General features: G+C 33.3%; 1 protein-coding gene across 3 annotated transcripts in view; it reads right to left on the minus strand.

Moving 5' to 3' along the window:
* The window catches only part of eIF2Bdelta (eukaryotic translation initiation factor 2B subunit delta), a 380,912-nt gene that overhangs the window by 60,613 nt on the left and 295,818 nt on the right, over positions 1-24,481 (minus strand). For all 3 annotated transcript variants that reach the window (XM_090407674.1, XM_090407675.1, XM_090407673.1), the window contains 2 exons: positions 20,613-20,760; positions 9,060-9,174 (listed from right to left, as the gene is read on the minus strand). In XM_090407674.1, coding sequence (XP_090263800.1) covers positions 9,060-9,174; positions 20,613-20,760 — 263 coding nt within the window. The remainder of the gene's footprint in view (positions 1-9,059; positions 9,175-20,612; positions 20,761-24,481) is intronic.

Raw genomic sequence — 24,481 nt, forward strand, 5'->3', positions numbered from 1 at the left:
AATGTAAATAACGCGCAAGACATATTTCAATATATATTAAATAATAGTTATAATGAACTATTTCCAAATGTGCTAACTGTATTGAAAATTTTCTTTACACTACCAGTTACTATAGCAAGTGCAGAGCGTTCTTTTAGCAAATTAAAATTGATAAAGAATTATCTTAGGTCAAGTATGTGCGAAGAACGCTTAAATGCACTTGCTATATCAAGCATCGAAAAGGAAGCCAGAAATTGTAATTTTTCGGAAATGATTAATGACATAGCAAAAAAAAATCGCATGTTTAAATAAATAAATATTAAGCAATATACGTGTTAGTAAAACTAGGCCTTAAATAGTAAACCTATTTATTTTTTATGTGCTTAAATTAATTTTTTTATTATTTTAAACAATAATTAATTGTAAATAGTTTTTGTGCGCTAGTTGGTGAGCCAGGTTACTTTTGTTTGTGTTAAATATTTATTTATTTTAATTATTTAATACTTTTGTTTTGTGTTCAGTAAATGTTATGTTAACCGGTTATATTTTGAATGTTTTTTTTTTTTTTTTTTTTTTTTTTTCCCTGTGCCAAAATCATTTGCAGATAACAGGTTTTATAGTACGTTTATTTCAAATCCTTTAATTTTTACCTTCGAAATATATTTTAGGGCCCCAAAAGGTTTCTTGCACCCTGGCCCCTTTATAGAGAAGGCCAGCCCTGCTAAATAGTGATCACTTCCAATTTCAAATCCTCTGTACACTTTGGTGTCCTGCACCAGTGGAAAAACATCACTATGAACAATAACATAGTCAATGAGACTTTTCTTATTCCTTGCCTCTTCTCTCCATGTGGATTTATGCACATTTTTATGTTGGAACATGGTGTTAGTAATAACTAGTCCATGTCCAGAGCAGAAATCCAACAGGTATTTGCCATTATTATTAGCTTTGCTCTTTTCTCCAAATTTTCCCAAAATATTTTTGTATGTCTGACATTCATCTCCCACTCTGCCATTTAGATCCCCAACAAGGACCAACCAGTTGCCCTCTCTAAAGCCCTGTCCTTTTAAGGTAGGATATGGAAATTCTTTTCATACCCTACTTGATTGTAGTCTGGTAGACAGAAGATAATTATGAATAATTTTTATAATGACAATTTTGTTGTATCCATTACACATCAGATTGCTTTTAATTTTATTCAGTTAATCTAACAAAAGAGCAGATTGAGCTCTGTGTACAAGACTCTTGATAATATCGATCTTCTGTGATGAATAATCATGGGAGGATGAGCATATGTATCTACCACTAAAGGTTAGCTTCCAATAAACTGAAAATTCAACATGACCTGTGGGATTTTGAATTATCAAGGTTAAAATGGGTAGTTGGTTATTGATTCATATTCATTAGTGAACTTGATACAGGATACATGGAGTTTATTTTCTCTAGGAACTGAAGTAAATCTGACTCAGTTGGACCAGACTGCAAATATACCATCAATAAAACATAGCCATATACAAGGCTGAGGAAATATAGTGTCAAAGAGTTTTTTTCTAGATGCCTCATAAAATAATCAGCTAAAGCTGGTGAGATAGGAACTGCTCACTGCTGTTCTTTTGATATGTTTGAACAAGTTATTACACCAAGTGAAATAGCCTGCATCATCATCGTCAAATTCCTGATATATATCCTCAGGGGGTGTACAGGATATTATGATTGTATTACATGAAAAGTTACATTATTACTAACTTCCTATCAACAATTTTCTTCCAAATCAATCTATTATCTGTCAACATTCCAATATTATCAGATCTTACATCTCTGTCTTTTAATGCATGTTTTCACTGTATCAATCCACCTATATCTTGGTCTTCCTGTGGGTCACTTTCTGCAATCTTTGCAAAGAACACTTGTTTAGCTAATCTTTCCTCTCCCATTCTGTTTAAGTGGCCATACCACATGAAATTAGATCTGCTAACAATGTCAAGTTCTTTCCTAATATCCTCAGTTTTAATATGATGCTGCCATTGATGCCACCTGTTCAGTCCCCTAATCTTTGTCAGGACTCTCATATCTGTGGTCTCCCGTCTTTGATCAATAGTTTTATTTCTAACCTAGTTGTCAAATCCATAAGTTAAAATTGGTTTGAACACTGTCTTGTATACAGCTAGTTTAGTGTTTTGACTAATCTCTCTCTCATTCCATACAAATTTTATTCAGTTGACTTTCTACCATAGCAGCTTTGCTAATTCTGCTGTCTATTTTCAAATTAATTTGCCATTTTCACTAAAAATTGTGCCTAAATACCTGAAATGTTTTAATTGATCTATAGGTTCTCCAGTCAGGATGCAGTTGATGTTTTCCATGTTTCTGCCTATTTTCATTATCTTTGTCTTTTTAATGCAGATTTTGATACCAAATTTATTACAGCATTTATTCAATTTGGTCAGGGATTCCTGTAGACTTGTCCTGAATTTATTTAGGAGTATTACATCATCTGCATAAAGTAAAGAGCTGAGATTAACATCTCCAATTTTGATATCAGGTTTAATACCACTTTCCTTCATAATGTGATCCATATAGATGATTACATAAAAATAAGCAATTAAAACATGTTGTAAGACTTACATCATCAAGGGGTACTGGTAAAAAATGTTTTACACAACAAAAGACTACAAACAATTAATTACACATATTAGATGTTATAACTTCACAACTGTTATATACAAATGAGAAACCAGAATAAAAATAGTACATTCAGTACTGTATGCATGTTAGAACATCGCTAGTTGTTGCTATCATGTTCTGTGGCATCATGCATGCCATATCCTAGATCCATGGCAGTTAAATTTTTGATGAACGCAGCCTCACAAATTAAGCATTTATGAGGCTTCTTTAAACTTTCTTGTAAAACAATTATGATAAATTTTTGTTTGTTGCCAAAGTTTATGATGGCCTGTAGTGGTAGTGTGGAAAGCCAACCTGATTTATGATCTCTTCTTTTTTCGACGTCTTTTACGTATTCAGATATGCAGATCTCTCCCAAACTTTCTGTCTGTCCTACATGACAAATGCCACAAAGAGCAATGAATTGCATAAGCACCTAGTTTTTTCATGGGGTGATGTGGAGATTTTGGTGGATGTAAGAATCTCGAGATTTTTCGTAAAGTTAATGCAGCCACCTTGCCCGTGACATTCTTGATGTATGGCAGCATTAAGAATTTTGCTGATCACCTGAACCCATGAAAAAACCAGGCATTTGTTATGTAGGCCAGGCAGGAAGATCAGGAGAAATCCACATGTCTGAACACGTAAAAGTCAAAATAAGTAGAGAGCATAAATCAGAACCTGGCATTCCACACAGCTATTACAGGCCACCAAGTACTTTGGCAACAAACAAAAATATCACATATCGATCGTGATTGTTTTACAAGAAAGTTTAAAGAAATTTTGCAAATGCTTAGGATACCTACACAATGCAATAAAAATCAAGGCTTAACTACACCAAATATGGCCTGCTTTCATCAAAAATATATGACACATGTGTGCAGAATGTGAAAACAACAACTAGTAATGTTCCAACATGCATGCAGTAATGAATTTACTGTTTTGATTTTGGTTTTTCATTTGTATATAACAGTTGTGAAGTTATAACATTGAATATGTGTAATTAATTGTTTATAGTCTTTTGTTGAGTAAAATTTTTTTATACCAGTACTCCTGAAACAAAGTCTTACAACTTATGAAACTTGTCAGGTTTTAATTGCTTATTTTTATTAAACTCTTTAGTTACACTGTAATGTGGTCTCAATACCAAAAACTTCCCACAGAACTACTAAACCACAGAAACTTACATTTCGATGTACACACTTAACATGAAACCATCTAGCTCCATCAATTCTAACTGCTGATTCACAACTCAAATAGAGACTATGTATTGTGTGATGTAATGTCCCATTTACACAATATAACTGGAGTGTTTTGAACAGCTTTCCTCTTGCACTTTATCATACCTTCTCTAGATCTACAAAACTTAAATACAGATCCTTATTATATTACCATGATTTCTCAACCATTTGTCTTAGAGTGAAAATCTGATCCTGACAACCTCTGTTTAGCCTGAACCCAGCTTGTTTTTCTCCAAGCTTCTCCTCCATACCTTTTCTTAGCTGTTGCTCAAGAATACTTGCATCGATCTCAATTGGGAAAGTCTGCTGTAATTACCACATTCAGTTTTATTTCCCTTTTTATAAATGGGTACTATGAGCACTCTATCCGATCATCTGAAATTCGACCCTCTGACTAGGCCTTTTGAATTATACAGTGTAACCACTGTAAAACTTTTAAACATCTATATTTTAGCATTTATTGTTCAGTATCATCTACTCCAGCTACCTTTCCACATTTCATGTCTGTAATAGCATTATCTACTTCAATTATAGATATATATTCCAGATGGCATTCCTGTTGCATGTTTTATACTACCATGCTGTCACTACTTGTCATTATCCTCAGTTTTCATGTCCCCCCCACCCTTTATCATCTCTGATTCCTTTTACAGTACTCTTTTCTTCCATTTCTGACCTTTTTTCAATAGCCTCCAGAACACCTGACCACCTTCCTGATTATTTATTTTCTATGTTCTCACAAAGTCTTTCCATGACTTTTGTTTAGCTAATTTTACACGATGCTTTACTTTCTAACATTTTTCTCGCATAACACTTTTGATATGCTTTCTTCTTTTCTTTCACTGCCTCTTTAACTTCCTCTGTCCACCATGGAGTTCTGATTTTTTTATCCTTGCAGATTACCTCAGTCCATGCCTCTTTGGCTGAATCAAAGTTTTCTTTAGGGTTTGCCACTGAAGCTTCAAGGTTTGGTTCTTGTTTTCAAACTCTTTCAGTTTTTCTTGAATGATGTTTGTGTATTTGGGTCCACAGTTCACATCTGATAGCTGTTCAACTTTGTTTTGTTTCAAAAAACTTTCTTACACACCCTTCTTTTCAATATGAAGTTCATTTTATCCCGCTCAACACTAAATGGTAATCACTTCCTATTTCAAATTCTCTGTACACTCTTGTGTCCTGAACAGTGGGAAAACATCAGTCAACAATAACATAGTCAATGAGACTATTCTTATTCCTTTCATCTTCTCTCCATGTGAATTTGAGCATATTTTTATGTTGGAAAATGATGTTATTAATAACTAGTCCATGTCCTGAGCAGCAACTTACCATTATTATTAGCTTTGCTCTTTTCTCCAAATTTTTCCTAAACATTCTTAGGTCTGGTAATCATTTCCTATTCTGCTGTTTAGATTTCCAACAAGGACCAACTATTCATTTTTTTTGTTGCGTTAGCTGCCTTCTCTAATGCCTCAAAAAATTCCTCCACTTCTTCCTTAGTATAACCCTCTGTGGGACCATAGTCTTATTGTCCAGTTCCCCATTCTCACATTGGCCCCAATCACTTTACTTGATATTGCCTGCCATTCAAGAAGATTATCTTCATATTTAGTGTTTATTATTATAGCTACTCCTTCTTTTCCCCTGATTGTTATTTCCTGAATATAACATCTTGTATTTGTTGCTTAGAAAGATCTTGCCTGTTTTTGTCTTCTTTATTTTGGTAACACCTATTATGTCAATCTGGTACTTATCCAATTCTTCTGCTAGTTACATTTCTTTTCCATTGATGCTTCTTATGTCGATGGTGCTAATATTAATGTCTGCTGAAGTTCAGTTTGGGTTTGTTCCAGTAGCTGACTTTTTGCTGTTCATCCTAGTACTGAAGAAAAAATTGGGAGCCTTGCTTAATCAGGCGATGCCCCACACAGTCATGAAATTCCATCATGTTGTGCCATCATTTTGAGTTATGGTTTAAGGCAATAAGAATACAATTTGGTCAGCTAAATCCCAAAATTCCAGCCGATCCTTGTTTGTTCAGTATCCAAGTAGATACCAAACAGGGTACACCACAAGAAGGTAAGGATTGGACATCAGGTCTGAAGCCCTGGTCGGTTCTCCATATTCCACAAAAGGTCACATGGAGATCACCCACCAGTTATTCTTTTGCCTTGACCCTTAAGGATGTGCTTAAGGATGAAGGTTCCTGGCATATATTTAAGTAGGCGAATTTAATTTTAATTATTTTTTATCCATGCAACTTTTTACAATTGTTTCTCTGAACTCTAATAGCGTAATTATATACTTCAGGTGTGACTGAAACATAAGCACACATGATTACATGTGAGCTCATGTCTCAGTTGCAGTATACATATGGTTTATGACTCATTATTGTGATTCATGTTTTGAATGTAGTTAATGGTCTGTCTTCATGATGATGATATTCACATAACGCTGAATGTAAAATATTGGAGTTTTTAATAAAATTCTATATATTTTTGTTACATGTGTAATCCATGAAAGTTATTTAAAAAATGTAGATAAGTTCTCTATTTAGCCTCATGGTCCAAACACATTAGATTCTTTTCTCTCTCACCTCAATACTCTTCACCCTAGAATCCAATTTACTATGAAAAATGAAACTAATACTAGTCTAGCTTTCTAGTCATGTAGGTAACCTGTCCTTTTAAGTACACAGGAAACCCATTCACACAGACAGATACATTCATACCCCCCCCCCCCAACAATATGGTATCATTAAAACACTAACCAATAGAGCCTATTGGCTAGTGTTCCCCAATGGCTACAGTTCCCACAGTATCAAAAAAAAAAAAAAGAAAGAAAATCATAACAATAATGATAATAATAATCTTTCTCCCAATCCTTGACCTTCTCCCTGAGAAGGATTTTAGTAATGCTATCACCATCATCATCTCCTATGGCTGAGGCACTTCAGAAAAATAGCCAGACCTTAAAGAAATACAGCCTCTTCACTACTTTCAAACCCAACTTAAAACTAGCTACCCTAATTTGCTCTAAGGACAAAGTCCCTCCTTTCTCAGTTCCTGGTGTATACAGAGATTCCTGTTCTTGCAAGTTGGCTTATTATGGACAGACAGGAAGATTAGCCACTATCTGCATGGAAGAACATAAAAAATACATCTGCAGTCATGACTATGGTCAATCTGACCTTTCAGACCATGCTTTGGATATAGCTCACAGAATCAATTGGAAAAAGACCACATCCTCCATCGTAGTAAAATTAAAAGAGAAAGCCTGTTTTTAGAATCTGTAGCCAATCTCAGAAATCAGCCTAATTTGAATAAATATCTGCAATATGGGAAACACTAATAATTCAAGATCCCAGTTTACATCCTAAGCCACAAATAGATGCCCATAGAGGGCAACCCATCTAGTTAGGACTCTAGCCTTTCATCCATGTGTTTCACTTAGTTTTGTATTGCCTTTGTGTGTGTGTGTGTGTGTGTGTGTGTGTGTGTGTGTGTGTGTGTGTGTGTGTGTGTGTTACGTCTCATATTGTACTTCCTGACAATGTCTCAGTGACTGAGAAAATATTGGAAGAATTAAATATCATTTTTAATCCTTTCGCAGTGCTCTTTCACTGCATTAAGTCTCTAACATGAGAAACTAACTATATTCTTCAGATTTTGCCTACAACAAAGATATTCCTGACCTTTTTACATTAGAAATGTTAGAGATTTCTAATGTAATGCAAGTATTATATTAGAAATCCCCGCATTTCTAATGGCACATTTCGCGTTCTAGTGGAAATTTTGCTAACACATATTCAAGCAAGCGATTCTGTCTAGCAGCTCTACAAATTTTAATGACAGTACCTCTAGTAGAAATTAACTATCTAAAAGAATCAAACAAGGGAGGGGGGGGGACTTTAATAATTAGAAATCCAACTATTTTTCACTTAAATTATGATAAATTATCCAAATTATCTACCCTTCATTTGCTACTATCAATTCCAGAATAGTTATCTTTTAGTAATTTAATTCACCCTCTACTAAATCTAACTATATGCTAAATGATTCATCCATTGTGTCTTCTATCCTAAGTAATTCTCTTTGTTTCAATAATTTCCACATCTACATGATCTGCTATTAACTAATCTGATACATGAATTATTATTATCTGCAGTATCTGCTTTAATGTAGCTATTTCTAAGCAGTACATGTAGTGCATATAAATAAATCAAATACTGTCCTTATCAGGAATTATATATTTGGTTTAATCCTTGTGAACGATGTGAAATCATACCACCTTTGTCACGAGTTCCCCAGTCATGAAATTACTTCAGGTGCAAACTTTGTTTGCTCACACTTGGATAAAGGATTAAACCAAACGTATAATTCCTAGCATAACCAAGTGGAAAACAACTTCCACCACTTAGTCCTTAGCATTTTAACTTTACTTCATATGATTGATATAACTTGCTTGATAACTAGAAATTATCTCATACAGAAATTCTAATTCTTCAGAACAAACTACTTCCATCTGTTTTTATTTGATTTCCTGACTATATAAATGTGCCAATAAATATAAAAATACAATACTATCCCAATGAACTATTTGCAATCTAAACCAATCCATTTTTATGCAGTAATTCTATAAAACTGAATGGTTTCTATAATATAATAACAAAATTAATAACAATAAAAGAAAAATTACAGAGCTTACAGTACCTAGATCCTAGTAACTAGATGTGTACACCTATAGATTTAGGTAGGTATATACATATAGAGTCCTAGTGTTTTTCATTTTTAGTTTTTGTTTCTATAATTTCTTCATATATATATATATATATGTCATACATATATAAACTATAACAACTTATATAGTAATATATAAAATATACTAAAACATAGATATAGCAACAGATTATTATAGTTATTTATGCTTTTTTATAGTTTTTCATAATGCATTCTTTCATCATCTAAATTTATTGTTTTCAATAGGCTATTTTCTCTAACAAATTTTTTAAATTCTTTATAATATTTTACATCTCTTTAAATTTACAACAACTTAAAGTCCAGTTTCTTTCCCTTTTTTCCATTTTATTTTCTTTATAAGAATCAATTTCTTCATCCTTTTTACAGAGCCTTTTAGTGAACACTCACTCAGTTTAAATCAAATTTAACTTTACCATACCTGCTTCAAAGCATAAAGCATGGCAGCACACCGTGCATCTGCTCCACAAATAGTACCTTCTGCCATTTGAAGTCCAGTTCTAATTACTGCTGGATGCAAGTCAAAATTCAGCATACTAAAGCAAAACAAAAGTAAATCCAGATACACACATTAGAAATAATCACAATAAAAATAAACATTTACTATATTCATAAATATACTTCATCTTTAAGTCAAATTAGAATCTAATTTAAAAGTAATGAAAAACAGGGAAAAAGCTTTCTCTTGACAACACTGCTATCTCCCTGGTGTACACCACACACCAGAGAAGGATCCATAACTTCAACAAGCAAATCTAAAAATATCATCCATGGATGTTAAAGCTATATGAATGACACTAGCTGAATTTATTATAGTAAAAGTAATTATATTATTTTTAGAAACTTTTATGGCTTATACACAAAAAAAATATAAAATTTTATCCGAAAACTCCAATGCTAGGTTCATTCAATGTAACATAGGCATCACCAGGAAGACAGACCAGTAACTATATTCAAAACATGAATCATAAGAATGAGTCATGAAGTATGTGCCTACCATCTTGGTTCTCGGTCACAGCTGAAGTGATAGGATTACATTGGTTTCAGCTGTGGCTGACACAAGCTAGAAGGCTCATGCTTCATGACTCATTCTTATGATTCGTGTTATAATCACAGTTACCAGTCTGTCTCCCTAATGATGATGTCCATATCATGTTGGATGAAATATACTAGAGTTTTTCAATAAAATTCTATATTTTATACATGTTTAAGCCATGACATTTTCTAAAAATATGATTCACACATTCCAATAAAACCATTTAGTAACTGCACCTTTAAAGGTGCTAAAATATTAGTAAAAGTTAAGTTACCCACAAATTTATTAACTGCACAAGAGCCTCTGTAACTCAATTGATTTAGACAAGCTCTTTGAAAATAATAAGTTTAGTTTAATCCTTTATCCAAGTGTGAGCAAACAAAGTTTGCGCCTGAAAGTATCTTCAGGACTGGGGTAAGGTAGTGCAACACCAGGCAACTTGTTGCAAAGGTGGAGAAAGCTTCCTTTCTCTTTGAAAGGAAAGACCTGGATTCAAATCCCAACTATGACATGAACCTTTATCAGGCATTTTCAATCAAACAGTGAGTTAGGAGTCTCACATAGAGATGGAGAGTTTTCTCCCAGAAACTCAGGTTTTTTTTGTCACTCAAAAAAGGCAAACTAGCCAGAAGAACACAAGCAATATTGCATGGTAACTCTTGCATGGTAAATTGTGGATCTACATGTCCGTATAAATCAGAAAGGGAAGAAAGGATCAGATAGTAGGAGGGGAGAAGCCTGCTAGGTTCTAATTTTGTATTGCTGACTAAATACAGTGGTTGTGCACTGTTAATTAAAGGCTTATTTTTTTATTTTTTTTGTATAATACAGATAAGCAAGTGATACAGCTTCATTTCCACTAATTACATGTTAAAATTCTCCATGAAAATACAATAACAGAGAATACAATGAATGGTTTATTCTCATCGGTAACAAACATCTATTATTATTATTTTTTTATTATCATCATTTTTATTATTATTATTACATGACAGCTCCAGGGAATCCAAAGACTCATTGAGGGAGGACACCTACTCTACAACAATGTCTCCACCACTCAATCCGCCAACTATAACAAACCGCTATTACCATCATCTACACCAATGCCATCTACTGACCACCAACAGTATCTTTCCAGATAATCACAAACATCCATGCCATGGCAGGATTCAAACCCACAGCCAAGCAGGCTGGCATTTTCCTTGAAACCATTAACAGACAAAGCACTCACAATTGACTGACAACCCATTCCATTCACATCGACCACTCTCCAAGTGAAAATCTACTCCTCACACTCTTGCTAACTATACTCTTACTCAACTTTCAGGGATGACCTCTAGTCCTGCCTCTCTAGTAGAGCTAAAATATTTCCTTTGTATTAATTCTATAAAATTCTTTAAGTAACTTAAATATTTCTATCACATCCTCTCTTTTGTGCCTATCAACCAACTCTTAGAACCTGCAAACCCTCAACCTAACCTAATAGATACATTCCACCGACCACTCATCATCTTGGTCAAATCGCCTCTGGATCCTTCCACCACTTCTTCACTTGCAAGAAACCCAGGTGACCAGACCTGAACACAGTAATCCAGAGGTGGTTGTATCAAGGCTTTATAAAAAGGAATGATAACTTCCTTAACTGTGCTTGTTAATGTGTTCTTCAATAACCAAGGAATCCTGTGAGCTACCCTGGCTACTTGTAGCAATATGCCACATGCATAATTTAAAACTTCAAAATGTAATTTTACACTTTTCCACATTACATTCACATCCATTATGTTTTATTCTTACCGTCAGCCTATTTAAATCATTCTGCAAACTCCGACCACCAACAGTATCTTTCCAGATAATCACAAACATCCATGCCACGGCAGGATTCGAACCCACAGCCTTGGCTGGAGGGCGAATACGCTAACCACTCAGCCAACCAGGCTGGCATTTTCCTTGAAACCATTAACAGACAAAGCACTCAAAACTGACTGACAACCCATTCCATTCACATTGGAATGGATTGTCAGTCAGTCTTCAACTTATTTCTCATATCATTTATGTACAAATTAAACAGCAATGGCCTAAGCTCTAGGCCCAGCAGCACACCACTAGCCAGCCTTCTCCTGAATTCTGCATCTCCATATACACTTCTTTTTTGGTATCTGTCCATCAGCCACCATTTTATCCCTATCATCGGTTTCATATCATCCCCATTTGTTTTGATCTGTGTAACAGAGTTCCATGTGGTATTCTGTCAAAGATCTTTGCAAAATCCAGTAATTCACTTGATTATAAAATAAAGTGGAAGTTAACTTGGGAGGAATATGACAATTTTTGTGAGGTTGTTTCCTCATCATTTCAAGCAAGGAAAAAAAAAGTTCATATAAACTCAGAATACCACATTGTTTATTTTAGAATTAGAAGTTGAAATATGTATTAATATCATCTGAAAACATACTATTAGTAAGTTGGAAAAAAAAAACACACCAAAAAAACTTGCTTTCCAATAATTGATTTTCTAACATAATTTTGGAAAATCAATTATTTAAAAAATATTCAACAATAACGCTCTTATAACATTTGTCTAAAACAGTGGTTCTCAAAGGGTTCGCCCTAGAAGATTTCCAGGCGCACCCTGTGGTATTCCATAGAAATATGTGTCCAGATATAAAAATAAATATAGTTACTCTATTATACCTTTTCATTATGGATATACTGCTCTTTTTGTTAACACATCATTATTATGTTAATTAACAGCAGTTTTTCTTGCAAAGAGAACAAGAATATGAGTTTGAACAAGAGTTTGCCTTTCAAACATATGCCCAAACATTGAAGCAATCACTAGGACACATCAGGCTCATGTTTCTCATAAACACAAGAATGAATAAACTTAAGGTATATTTCATTTTATTTTCTCGCATTATTTTTTTTCTGTAATATTTGACTTAATTATTATTATTTATTATTATTTTTTTTTTCGGGCTACTCCAGGGAGTCCTTAGACTCATCGAGGGAGGCCTATACATCATGTCCACACTACACTACACACAACTATACGACATTCTCACAGTATCTATCATACCTTGCCTTGAACTCGCTCACTGTCATAGCACCCACAACAGACTCTGGCAGCTTATTCCACTCATTTACCACTCTAAAAGTAAAGAACCCAGCTCTAACACCACTGCTTATTATAACTGCTTATTATTATTATAACATATTTCTCAGAAATTTGTATATAGTGCACCTATAGTTATTTGTAGGATTTTAAATGCATCCCAGCTCCAAAAGGTTTGAGAACCACTGGTTTAAAATGTCCATCTCCTACTTGGATATACATTATTATATGTCTTAATAAAGTTTGCACTGTTCCTTCTACTGCTGGCTAGCCATTTCAAACATGCACTTTGAAATGGCTAGCCAGCCTTTTTTACTACGCAAACTACTTTTCTATAAAAAGATATTCGGCAATCTACTCTCTTATATAGATCACGTTCCCCCAACCTGATATCTGATTACGCACAAATAAACAACTAAAAACTTTATTTGTGTATTTAAAAATTTATTTATCACTTTTAATTATTTTAATACAAAAAAAAAATATTGGAATAAAATATTTATTTCTCTATTTTGGAAAACCAAAGTTAGAAAAAACAACAGATTGATTACAAACTCACAAGTTACAGGAAATGCTGGTTGATTAAAAAAAAAAAAAAAGTTAATGTGAAATTTGGCATTGTTTGAACCTCACAATATTTTCATAGCTCAGTTGATATGAAGAAGTGGCCAATCGCAGACAATCATCCAAATGATCATTTGTAATTTGGTTTTTTAATTGATTTTTTATAACGGTCATATTTGAAAAAGCGGATTGTGACAAGTATGTCAATCCGAAACACGACAGAATTTTCGTGCAATATCAGTTAATACTGGGAATTTTTCATGTGCATACTTCCAAATGACTTCATTGTTTATCGATTTTAAATGTAAACTATTCTGAATGTTTATTATCTCAAGTTCTACTTCAGCTTGGTTTATATCAAACATCCCACTAATTTTATTTGAAATTTCTGTGATGTTCAAGTTTTCTTGAAATGGATTATTGATAAAAGATACAATCATTTCAGTTTTATTAAAATCTTTAAATCTTGAATTTATTTCTTCCTCAACTAATTCTATTTCACAAATAAATTCTTTTAAATCATAGCGAAGCATGATTTAAAAGAATTTAAAATTTCTTGATTCTGTTCAAAAAATTTTAATAAATATGGGAGATATCTAAATTCACGGTCATTTATATTTTTCTTTAATAAAAGTAAGTATTGTTGGAAAGTTTTTATTGAACTTAACATGTCAATTAAATTTTTATCTCTACCTTGTAACTCTAAATTTAAATTGCTTAATTTTGTACAGAAATCTACTAAAAATGATAAGTGTAACAACCATCTTTTATCACTCAATTGTGGATAAATATCTCCTTTTTCATCAAGAAAATTTTTATATCGTTAATTAATACAAGAAATCTTTCTAAAAATTTATTTCTGCTGAGCCAACGAACATTATTGTACAACAGAAGTTCCCTATCATCATCTGCCTGTAATTTAAATAACCGCCATTGCAGGGCTTTTCCTCGAACAGAATTTACAATTTTAAATGTAATATTCAAAATATCTTTTGTTTTTAATCTTTCACTACACAGTACTTGTTGGTGGATAATACAGTGGTACATTAAAAAATCTGGATATTTGTCATCATTTTTACATAATGAAATGAAGCCTGATTTATTACCTATAATTGCAGGAGCACCATCAGTAGTAATAGACACAAGTTTAAAAAGCGGAAGTTTGTGTTGTTTCACAAATTCATCAAATGCCGAAAAAATGTCTTCACCCCTAGTCCCTCCCAATAATGGTATAATTTTCAAAAGTTCTTCTTTACTTGAATAATCTTGAAATACCATGCGAATAAATACCATTAACTGAGCAATATCAGTGAAGTCGTTTGCTTCATCAAATTGTAATGAAAACTGGTGAATGTCTGACATTAACCTGGCCTGGAAACTTTTCTCTGGCAATTTGAAACCTTGTCTGCAGCCTAGAAGTAGCCTCTCTCTAGCAATGTCTCGAACCGAGAAGCTCCTATCTGCAAGCGGGAAACTCCACTCTCAAGCAACGTGGATCCGGGCAGTCTCTCTGACGGCAACTCTGGACCGAGTGGCCTCCTCTCTGACAGCAATTCTGGAACCGGGACCCCTTCTGCTTGCTTCAATCCCTTTTTATTAGGCCTCCTCTGAGACCTCACATGAAGTTTGGCAACCCCCCAAAGAATCGGTATGAGTCTTTCATCTTAAGTTTCAAGTTCGGCATGCCTTTTGTTCTCCTCCACTTTCTTTTGATTGTAAGTTGCCGGCCATCGGAAAGTTGTTTGAACTCTTTCTGACTGACTTCAGAGATGTTTACACTTAGAGCCTGCAAGCCTTTCTCATACATACAAGTTTCAATAACAATCTTTCTAATGCTGCCATGTACAGCTTCGACGACAAAAATGTTGCCTTTGTTTTTAACACTCTAACATATTCTTATTAAATCAGTATATACAGTAAGCTTCAAAAGAGTTATTTACAAAAACATCTAATACAAACTATACCGAGACAAAGTTTATTTTTTACAATATTCACATGGGACTTAACCTAAGTAAAATATCGATGTAATGTGCTTTGGAATATTTAATATTTAAGCTATAATGGAGTTTTTACACTTTGCTTATAATAGTATTCACTCAACTCGCTGTTTGACTTCCACTGATCCAAATTAATTCATTTATCCGGACTTATAAGAAAATTACTGATTTGACAATTTAACGAAAAATAAATAAACAATAGTAATACACTTAAAGCGAATTAAAAATAATACAAAATAATGATAGATAAAATATTATGTTTTCAGTTTTAATTAAATTTGTAAGTAAAGAGGAATACACATGAGATCAACTAAAAATCGGTCCACGATCGATGGGTCGATCTGGCTGGCCTACAACATCCAAAATTCTTCCATGCAGTGAAATTCCTATAATTCACTTTTGTGCATATACCAATGCATTCATGATCCCAGAAAAAAAAAAGCATTAAGATCACAAAATCTATTTGGCCAAGGATAAGGGCACTGCTGACTAATCCAATGGTCATAATAGAAATGGTTTGGATAATGAGAAATCTGTTGGAAAAAAATTTGCTGACGTTCCATCATGAAAACATGCAAAAATACAAAACAGCAGAAGCTGCTGTTCCACATGCAGTACAGCTTCAAAATTATCAAACCAAATTTCCATCCTCTCTTTCACTAAATCTACTTCGGGTTATTAGAGCCACCTTCTCCATATCATTTTCCTCAAGGATTATGATTACCAGCAGTTTTCAAGAAACACATATTTCTTCTTTCTAACCAACCTCCTGCACTGTTGTGTTATAGGTTTTAGGACCTCTTGTGTGTGTGTGTCTGTGTGTGTGTGTGTGGGGGGGGGAGAATTGATATATTAAGAACAAGATGGAATATATGTGACCAATGATTACAACAGATTACTTTTCTCTTGACTTCTGCCTGCACAGCATCATCATCATAATCATCACATTCCTGATATGTATCAAGGAATGTACAGGATACTATAATAGTACTACATGAAAAGTTTATGTTATCAACACACCAGCACTGGCTGGCTACATAAGCATTTGTGTAGTCTCTCCTGTGTGGAAGTGATATAAAAAGATAAAATAAATAAATGTATAGTCCAATTAATTAATTTACAACAGGCCCACTATAGAATATCTCTAAATATTTAGATATCCCATATTGCAGAATTAAAAAAAAAAATTTTAATTTTAAATTTACATTTTATTGTTTCATTCTATTATTTTTTTTATTTTATAAGATTTTGATTTAAAAACATATTTTCTGTACTTTTATTGTCATGAGCTAGATGTTTTGAGATTTTTTAAAAAATCTGTGGTCATCAAGTCCTGCTTAGTTTACAAAATTCATTATCTTAGATATGAAAGTGACACAAATTTCTTTATATGAAATGCCCATTTTGAAATTTCAGTCTTGTTTGCATCTATACATATGTTACCTGGGTTTATTATTTATGACATTATTTACAAAAGACATGTTATAGAAATGAACAAATACATTTAGCTCAGTATACTTGTAAAATGAAAAATCTCATAATTCTTGTTTATACTATGAAGAATAACTTTATCACCATTTTCAGGAAATGACAACGTATTACATGAAGCGATACTTAGTCTTTATCTGTGTTGTCAGTAGTTAAAATTGAAAGAAGTACAGGAAGATGGTTTGATGTTAAATCTAGTGTCAGAGAAGGATGTACATTATCTCCTCTATTATTCATTATCTATATGGATCATGTTATGAAGGAAACCAGTATTAAAACCTGATATCAAAATTGGAGATGTTAATCTCAGTTCTTTACTTTATGCAGATGATGTTATACTTTTAAATAAATCCAAGCCAGCAAGATTCCCTGACTAAATTTGAATAACTGTTGTAATAAATTCGGTATGAAAATCAGCAATAACAAGACAAAGACAATGAAAATAGGCAGAAACATTGAAAATATCAACTGCATTGTGAATGGAATACCTACAGAACAAGTAAAACATTTCAGCTACTTAGGCACAATTTTTAGTAATGATTGTAATTTAAATGTGGAAATAGACAACAGAATCAACAAAGCTGTTGATTCTGTAGGAAGTCAACTGAATAAATTTATATAGAATAAGAGAGAAATTAGTCTCTACATGACTATGCTAATTAAGCTAGTTTTAGATAAACAAATGTCATGGGAACAAAAGTTTAAAAATTGCTTTCTTACTTTTTTCTCTGTATTCTCTAATACAGAGGTTCCCAACCCTATGCCTGCGGGCACCATGCCGCCCGTCGACCAATTTGTGTGTGCCTGCCGCTGTTCAACCGTGTGCCGTATAGTTTGAAATAATCACGCAACAATTCATGGCATGCGTTAATGACACATGACGAGTATTAAACGCATACAAGGTAAAGTAGATGCATATTCGAAGTTGTTCATTCCAGTTTAAGAACTGGAATATCATCATATTCTCCTAATTATGAAGCACTGGCCAATGAAATGCAATGCCGAAGATCACACTAAACTTACATATGTATATTTAAATTTTTATATAATGTAAACTTTTAAGTAATAAAACATTTGATTATAATGTAAACTTTGTATGTATTCATTTAACAAACGAATTCAAAAAATTTGCTTGAAAAAATAGATGGTGCCCATCGCCCTACCGGTATTTTAGAATGTGCTCTAGGAAACAAATAGGTTGGGAGCCCCTGCTCTAATAGCACATGAGAATCTGTGTAAGGGTGACCAACCGTGTTCAACCGTGTGCCGTATAGTTTGAAATAATCACGCAACAATTCATGGCATGCGTTAATGACACATGACGAGTATTAAACGCATACAAGGTAAAGTAGATGCATATTCGAAGTTGTTCATTCCAGTTTAAGAACTGGAATATCATCATATTCTCCTAATTATGAAGCACTGGCCAATGAAATGCAATGCCGAAGATCACACTAAACTTACATATGTATATTTAAATTTTTATATAATGTAAACTTTTAAGTAATAAAACATTTGATTATAATGTAAACTTTGTATGTATTCATTTAACAAACGAATTCAAAAAATTTGCTTGAAAAAATAGATGGTGCCCGTCGCCCTACCGGTATTTTAGAATGTGCTCTAGGAAACAAATAGGTTGGGAGCCCCTGCTCTAATAGCACATGAGAATCTGTGTAAGGGTGACCAAGTTATGATACTATATTAATAATATGTGCATGCTTAATAATGGAAATGATCAATGTGTGTTTGTCTGGTTGAGACTTACTAATTATGCAAAAGGATACCTGTATAAATGAAGCATAAGACATGCAAAAGAATGTGAAAGTTGTCCAAATGAAACAGTATTGAGCTAGTTTATTTTTTTGAATGTGGTTAGCATCTTGGTGTTATTTTGAATGCTCTGGTTTTCTTCTCACCAACCTTGAACACAAATGATGGTAGTAATGTATAGTAAAAGTATAAAATATCCATTATGGTGACAATGGCATGAAATCCACAAATTATTCAAATTCCAAAGAGGTTGCTTTTATGAGAGCAAAACCATAGCACCCAGATGAAAATAATTCAAACAGTCTGTGGTCAACCATATATACTGTATCTTGATCACAATGTTGATTATCATTATGATCAAGATATACCATGGATGTCACCACCCATAAATTTTCTCCATCCTAACAGTAAAAACGAATTTTGTATATTTGTAATACCTGTCCACTTCACTCTTCTTTTTTTTTTTATTTATTAATCTCTTCTCCCCATAAAGCCTCATTCAGCCAAGTGCAACAATCTTCTGCTATCTTATTTTTCTTAATCTTGAACAATCTTATTTATATATGTCCTGAAGTAACCTATAAACCTCCATTAACTCTCCTTTCCATCTCCTGTTAGATAAATTCATAACATTACAATGAACCTACCAATTCTTATAAATATCATACCATCTCCACATATACATTTCTGAATACCGTAGGCTTTCTTGACATCTATTAGAAACCTTGGTGAGTCAAGTTGCGAGCCATAATACAATACTAGTCTGAGGAGTTGTATAATGGTGTCATACATTCCTTTCTCCTACAAGTGAACCTTCTTTAAATTAAACCTATAATCTGTGGAGTTTTACTAGTTGACTTACCAATATGATTGCTGAACTTAAATTCCCTAACCAAAATCCCTGCATTCGTTAACTTTTCTACAGCCTGCCCATTCAACTCATACCCATGTAATATAATTTTCTTATTGAATTACCTATATGGCGATCTTTCAATTAGTTAACTTTCAACTAAGCCTTAATTTAACCGATTCTTGAATGGAATAGTATGTTAAGTGACTTCTAGTACACTATGTTGCTATCTTCAGGTAACCGGCCCTTCAGTTATCTAGCCAGCAAACTAATTTTCCACTGCAGTTGGATAACTAAGAGATTACTGTACTTGCAATTTTTTAACGTTAATCACTATTTCCTATCTGTCCTATTAAGCTCATTCTGTGAAGACATGCCATCTAAACAACTGACTACTCAGCAAAGAGAGAGATTTTCTTTATTGTTATTTCATCCTAAATTATTTATGAATATATTAAACAACAAGGCCCTAACTGAGGAATACTCCTAACCAACTAGCTCTTCGAAAAACCCATGTAAACACCATTTTCCCTGTCACCTATCCGTTAATTTGCAATCTCATTTCATTAAATGATCATCAATACCGATTTGGCACATATTAATCAGTACAATGTGGAATGCCATTGAAGGTGTTGCGAAAATTCAAATTAAATAACATTATGGCCATTCCCTTTGTCTATTTCCTCTTATGACTTCATGAACAGACAGTTAGCAGATTTGTCATAAACACTCTGCCCTTAATGAATCCATGCTATGCTCTGCTCAAATGATTCCTATCAAGAATGCCCTGGATAACTTTTAAAATCAATTTTTTCCATTACTTTGTCTACAACATTAATAAAACCCACTGATCTATAATTCTCCACTTGATGTGATAGACTGCCTTTATGAAATGGAATATCACTTGCAAATTTCCAATAAGAAAGTGCTATTTCCAACCCCATCAAGTTATTTCTGCTGCTGTCATCCCAAATGGACTTTTGTCTCCTCTTGAAGACTAATAATAATAATAACAACTGCCAGCTTACCTCACTATAATAAGCTGCTGGCCTAATATCTATATAGAAGATGGTAAATATATTACTAATTAAAGCATCCAAATACAGAGGGAGCAGGAGAGGGAAATATCAACAAATACTAGAACTTGCACTTACCCTGAAGGTGGAGAAGTCTGCTGATATTGAATAAGATTAGAAAAAAGTGAACTTTTCAAATGTTTGTCGATTCTTGTGCTTACTCCTTGCTTCTTTAATGTTTTTTGTGATTCACTAGATGCAATTCTGTTTTCAGTTTTATTCTGTTCTAAAGATAAAAGTGTAATAAACAGACATATTATACCAATCTATTTCCATAAGCGGTTATTAAATAACTGCAGCTTATATGCAGCCATAAAGAACAAATATTCCACATAATATTACATGCATGAGTATTGCTGACTTTTACATTTGAAGCAGTAAAATTTAGTTTTGGTGTAAAACATGCTGAATAACTAGTACTGAAATACAGTGTGTGTGTGTATGTGAAATAAAAAGTTCCCGAAGTTCCATGATTAATAACATGTCAAATATTTCAAATCATGTCTTATTAATGGCAACAAATTTTTTTTCCATTGTCAGTAACATTCATGATATTTGATCTGAAAAGATAACGCTCAGAGTTTGTTATTATAATACCTTTGTTTACCATGTGTTTTACTCTCCATAGTAATTTACATAACTCCTTAACAAGTAAGTTTCTTTAACTGCTTAGAGAACATTGCTAAAACCAAGAACAATGAAATATAGAGTGGCGTTTTAAATGTCTGGAGTGCTTACAGGTAATTTTCATTATACATGGAATTGCATCCTCGAGAGTCATAGTGCATACTGAACATGCATAAAACGACAGGCTTAAATATTCAATAATGCATTCCCAAATGAACAAGATTCTGATCCTTTAAGATTAATTTAATCAAAAATGCATCCATTTTTCATACATATTAAGGCATAAAAGTAGTTAAACATCTGCTTCAGTGTGTAATTTCCTTCTGCTATCTTTGCTTTAAGGAGGTTATGAAATTCTTCAGCAACAGCATGATTTGAAGCTACAGCCTTGTCAGTGATTGAGAATGTGGAACGCATAGCGACTTTTATAGCAGTCAAAGCAGTCACCACTTGCAGCAAAAGGTGTTGGTTTCTTTTCATCTTTTATCAGATTTCCAAACAAATTTTTCTGCTTCACTCATATGATTATACAAGACAAAGGCATATTCTACTGGTTTCGATGTTCATAGTCAGCATCCTTTCCATTTTCACAACTACGTAAGATCAAGATCTATTACTCTGGTCCCATTGAGCTTCATAGATGATTGAGTGCTCTTATGAATTTTATAAGCATTCTCATAAATGGTTCTCATTGTAAAATCACTCAGTTCTGTGGCCTTTTGAAAGTTAATACTATATTACATCTATCAAACCAATTCAGAACGTCCAACTTCACCTCTAAAGAATGGAATTAACTAGGTCTTTTCTTCACATTCTTCTTTTCACTCTTAGTTTCCTTTGTTTTTCTATTGCTAGACATCTTGCTCAAAAGGTGTAGAAGCTATTTACAGATAGACAATACCACATAGACCAATAAGGTAGTAGGGACACAAAATGGACTCAGTCACTAAGCACAGCAAATGGAGTTGGCAAACGAGGCACATGTGTGGAAGCTTCCACACCTTTGATACAAAACAGTGATAGTCCTTATGTACCAAAATGAAACAAAAACGCAGATAACGAAAGCACATATAATTCTTGTAGATAAACTTATACAATACATTGGTTACACATGACTTTAAATTTTTCAGGAAATGACAACGTATACTAAATATTAATTAAAAAACTTTAATTAATACCTTCCAGTATTTCGCCAATCTACATTGCCATCTTCTAGGAACAAAAAACTATTATATGTGCAAGCAGGCACATATAATAACGACGAGCAAATGAGGCACTGCCGTTGGGCCTAGAGTCCTAAAGTCCTAGCAGGGTAAATTGGGTTGTCTTGGCTGTTGGGCTGATGTTCTAAGGATGCAAGCTTCTCAAATTTGGGGCAGTCTCTTCTTCTTCTTCGTCTATGATCTCTTATGCTTTTAAGCATCAAGATTTTGCCAAAGAGATTTCCATGCCGTCCTGTCCAAGGTTTGTTGCTTTGCTTCTTTCCAGTTAATTCCCTTCTTTTCCAATTTTTCTTTAATTTCCTTTTGCCAACCTTTCCCGGGTCTGCCTATGTTTCTTTTTCCTATTTTCCGGCTTTCATATACAGTTTTTGCTATTCTTCCTTCTTCCATTCGATTAAGATGTCCAAACCATCTCATTTGGACTTATGTTATGAATTGATTCAGAGGTGCAACTTGAAGGCTGTCTCTTATGGTTTGATTTCTTATTTGGTCTAGTCTTGTTTTTTTGTGCCACTTTCCTGAAATATTTCATTTCAATTGTTTGTACAGTAGTATCTCGCTAATCCGAATCTCTTTAGTCTGAATTCTTCAGTAATCCGAACTGCGGTTTGAAAGAAAAAAAAAAGTTTTATTTATTACATATTATTATTTTGTGTGCTATTATTATTATTATATAATAATTATTATTTTAACTATTATTATTTATTTTATTATTATTACAGTACAGTATATATATTTTTCATACTGTGGATTGTATGGTAGGCCTATTTTGATTTATTGTGTGTCACGTTTGCTTTTTTATACTGTACAGTACGTACTATATTGTCGGCATGAATCACCGCTGTAGAGCGTCATGGAAAAAACTGGACTTCTAGAATTTACAAAGACAACTAGAGTGATACACAAAAAGCGGATATTCAAAACGGGCATAATTTGGTTAAAAATATAAATCCAGATGTTGAAATTTCACAAACATATTGTACGGAATGGATTACAGGCAGAACCGAAAGTGAATTTGAAATTAAATCAGATGCTTAAATTATAAATATGATGCTACAGAATGAATTAGCAGATGATGATGATAAAGAACTCTAAGAAAAAAAAAGTAAAACACGAAGAAGCAGTTGACAGTTTTAATATGTGTATAGAACGGGCTAAGCAGAATGATATGCCATTCCAAAATTTTATTGCTAATGCAGCTCCGAGAAGAAGCATCGAAAAAAGTTTAGCTTCCAAGAAGCAAAAGAAATAAAAAAAAAAAAAAAACTTTTTTGTGTTATTTTGTGAAACTTTTTTTTCGTGTTGTGTACAAGAGGAAACAGGAGAATTCCCGGTGGAGAGAGGAGTCAGACAAGGATGCAAGTTATCACCATTATTGTTTAACTTTTATAGTGAACAAATGTTTAGAGAGACACTTGAGGATGTAGAAGAAGGAATAAAAATAAACAGAAGAATCATTAATAACTTAAGATATGCGGATGATGTAGTAGTGATGGCAGAAAGTGAAAATGGGTTACAACAAATTATTCAAAGAATTGAAAACTCTTGTAAAGAGTATGGACTAAGAATTAACAGAAAAAAGACCAAGATAATGATAATGGGTAGAAAAATAGGAGATAATGTAAAAATAAGATGTGGAGGAAAGATTTTAGAAGAAGTGGAAAGATTTCAATATTTAGGTAGCTGGATCTCAGAGAAAGGAACTTCAGAGTTGAACATTAGAAATAGAATAAGCAAAGCTAAATCGGCATTTATGGAAATGAAGAGAATTTTAATAAACAAGAACACTAAAATAGGCGTTAGAATTGGAATAGTTAATATAGTTAATAGTTAATAAGAAAAGCAACAGCTTGGAGTATTGCAAGTTATGGAAGCGAGTCATGGACACTAAGAAAGAGAGATATGGAAAGAATTAATGTATTGGAAATGTGGTGTTATAGAAAGATGGAAAAGATTAGCTATACAGAAAGAATATCAAATCAAGAAGTTTTAAGACGAGTTGGGATGGAAAGAACACTGTTAAAGAATATTATGCAAAGAAAGACTAGATTTGCAGGACATCTTCTGAGAGGTTCTTTGGGACACCTGACAAGAACT

The sequence above is a fragment of the Typopeltis vanoorti genome, chromosome 17 (assembly GCF_054136105.1).
Source record: "Typopeltis vanoorti isolate ZY-2024b chromosome 17, IOZ_Tvanoo_1.0, whole genome shotgun sequence".
NCBI classification, from domain to species: domain Eukaryota; kingdom Metazoa; phylum Arthropoda; class Arachnida; order Uropygi; family Thelyphonidae; genus Typopeltis; species Typopeltis vanoorti.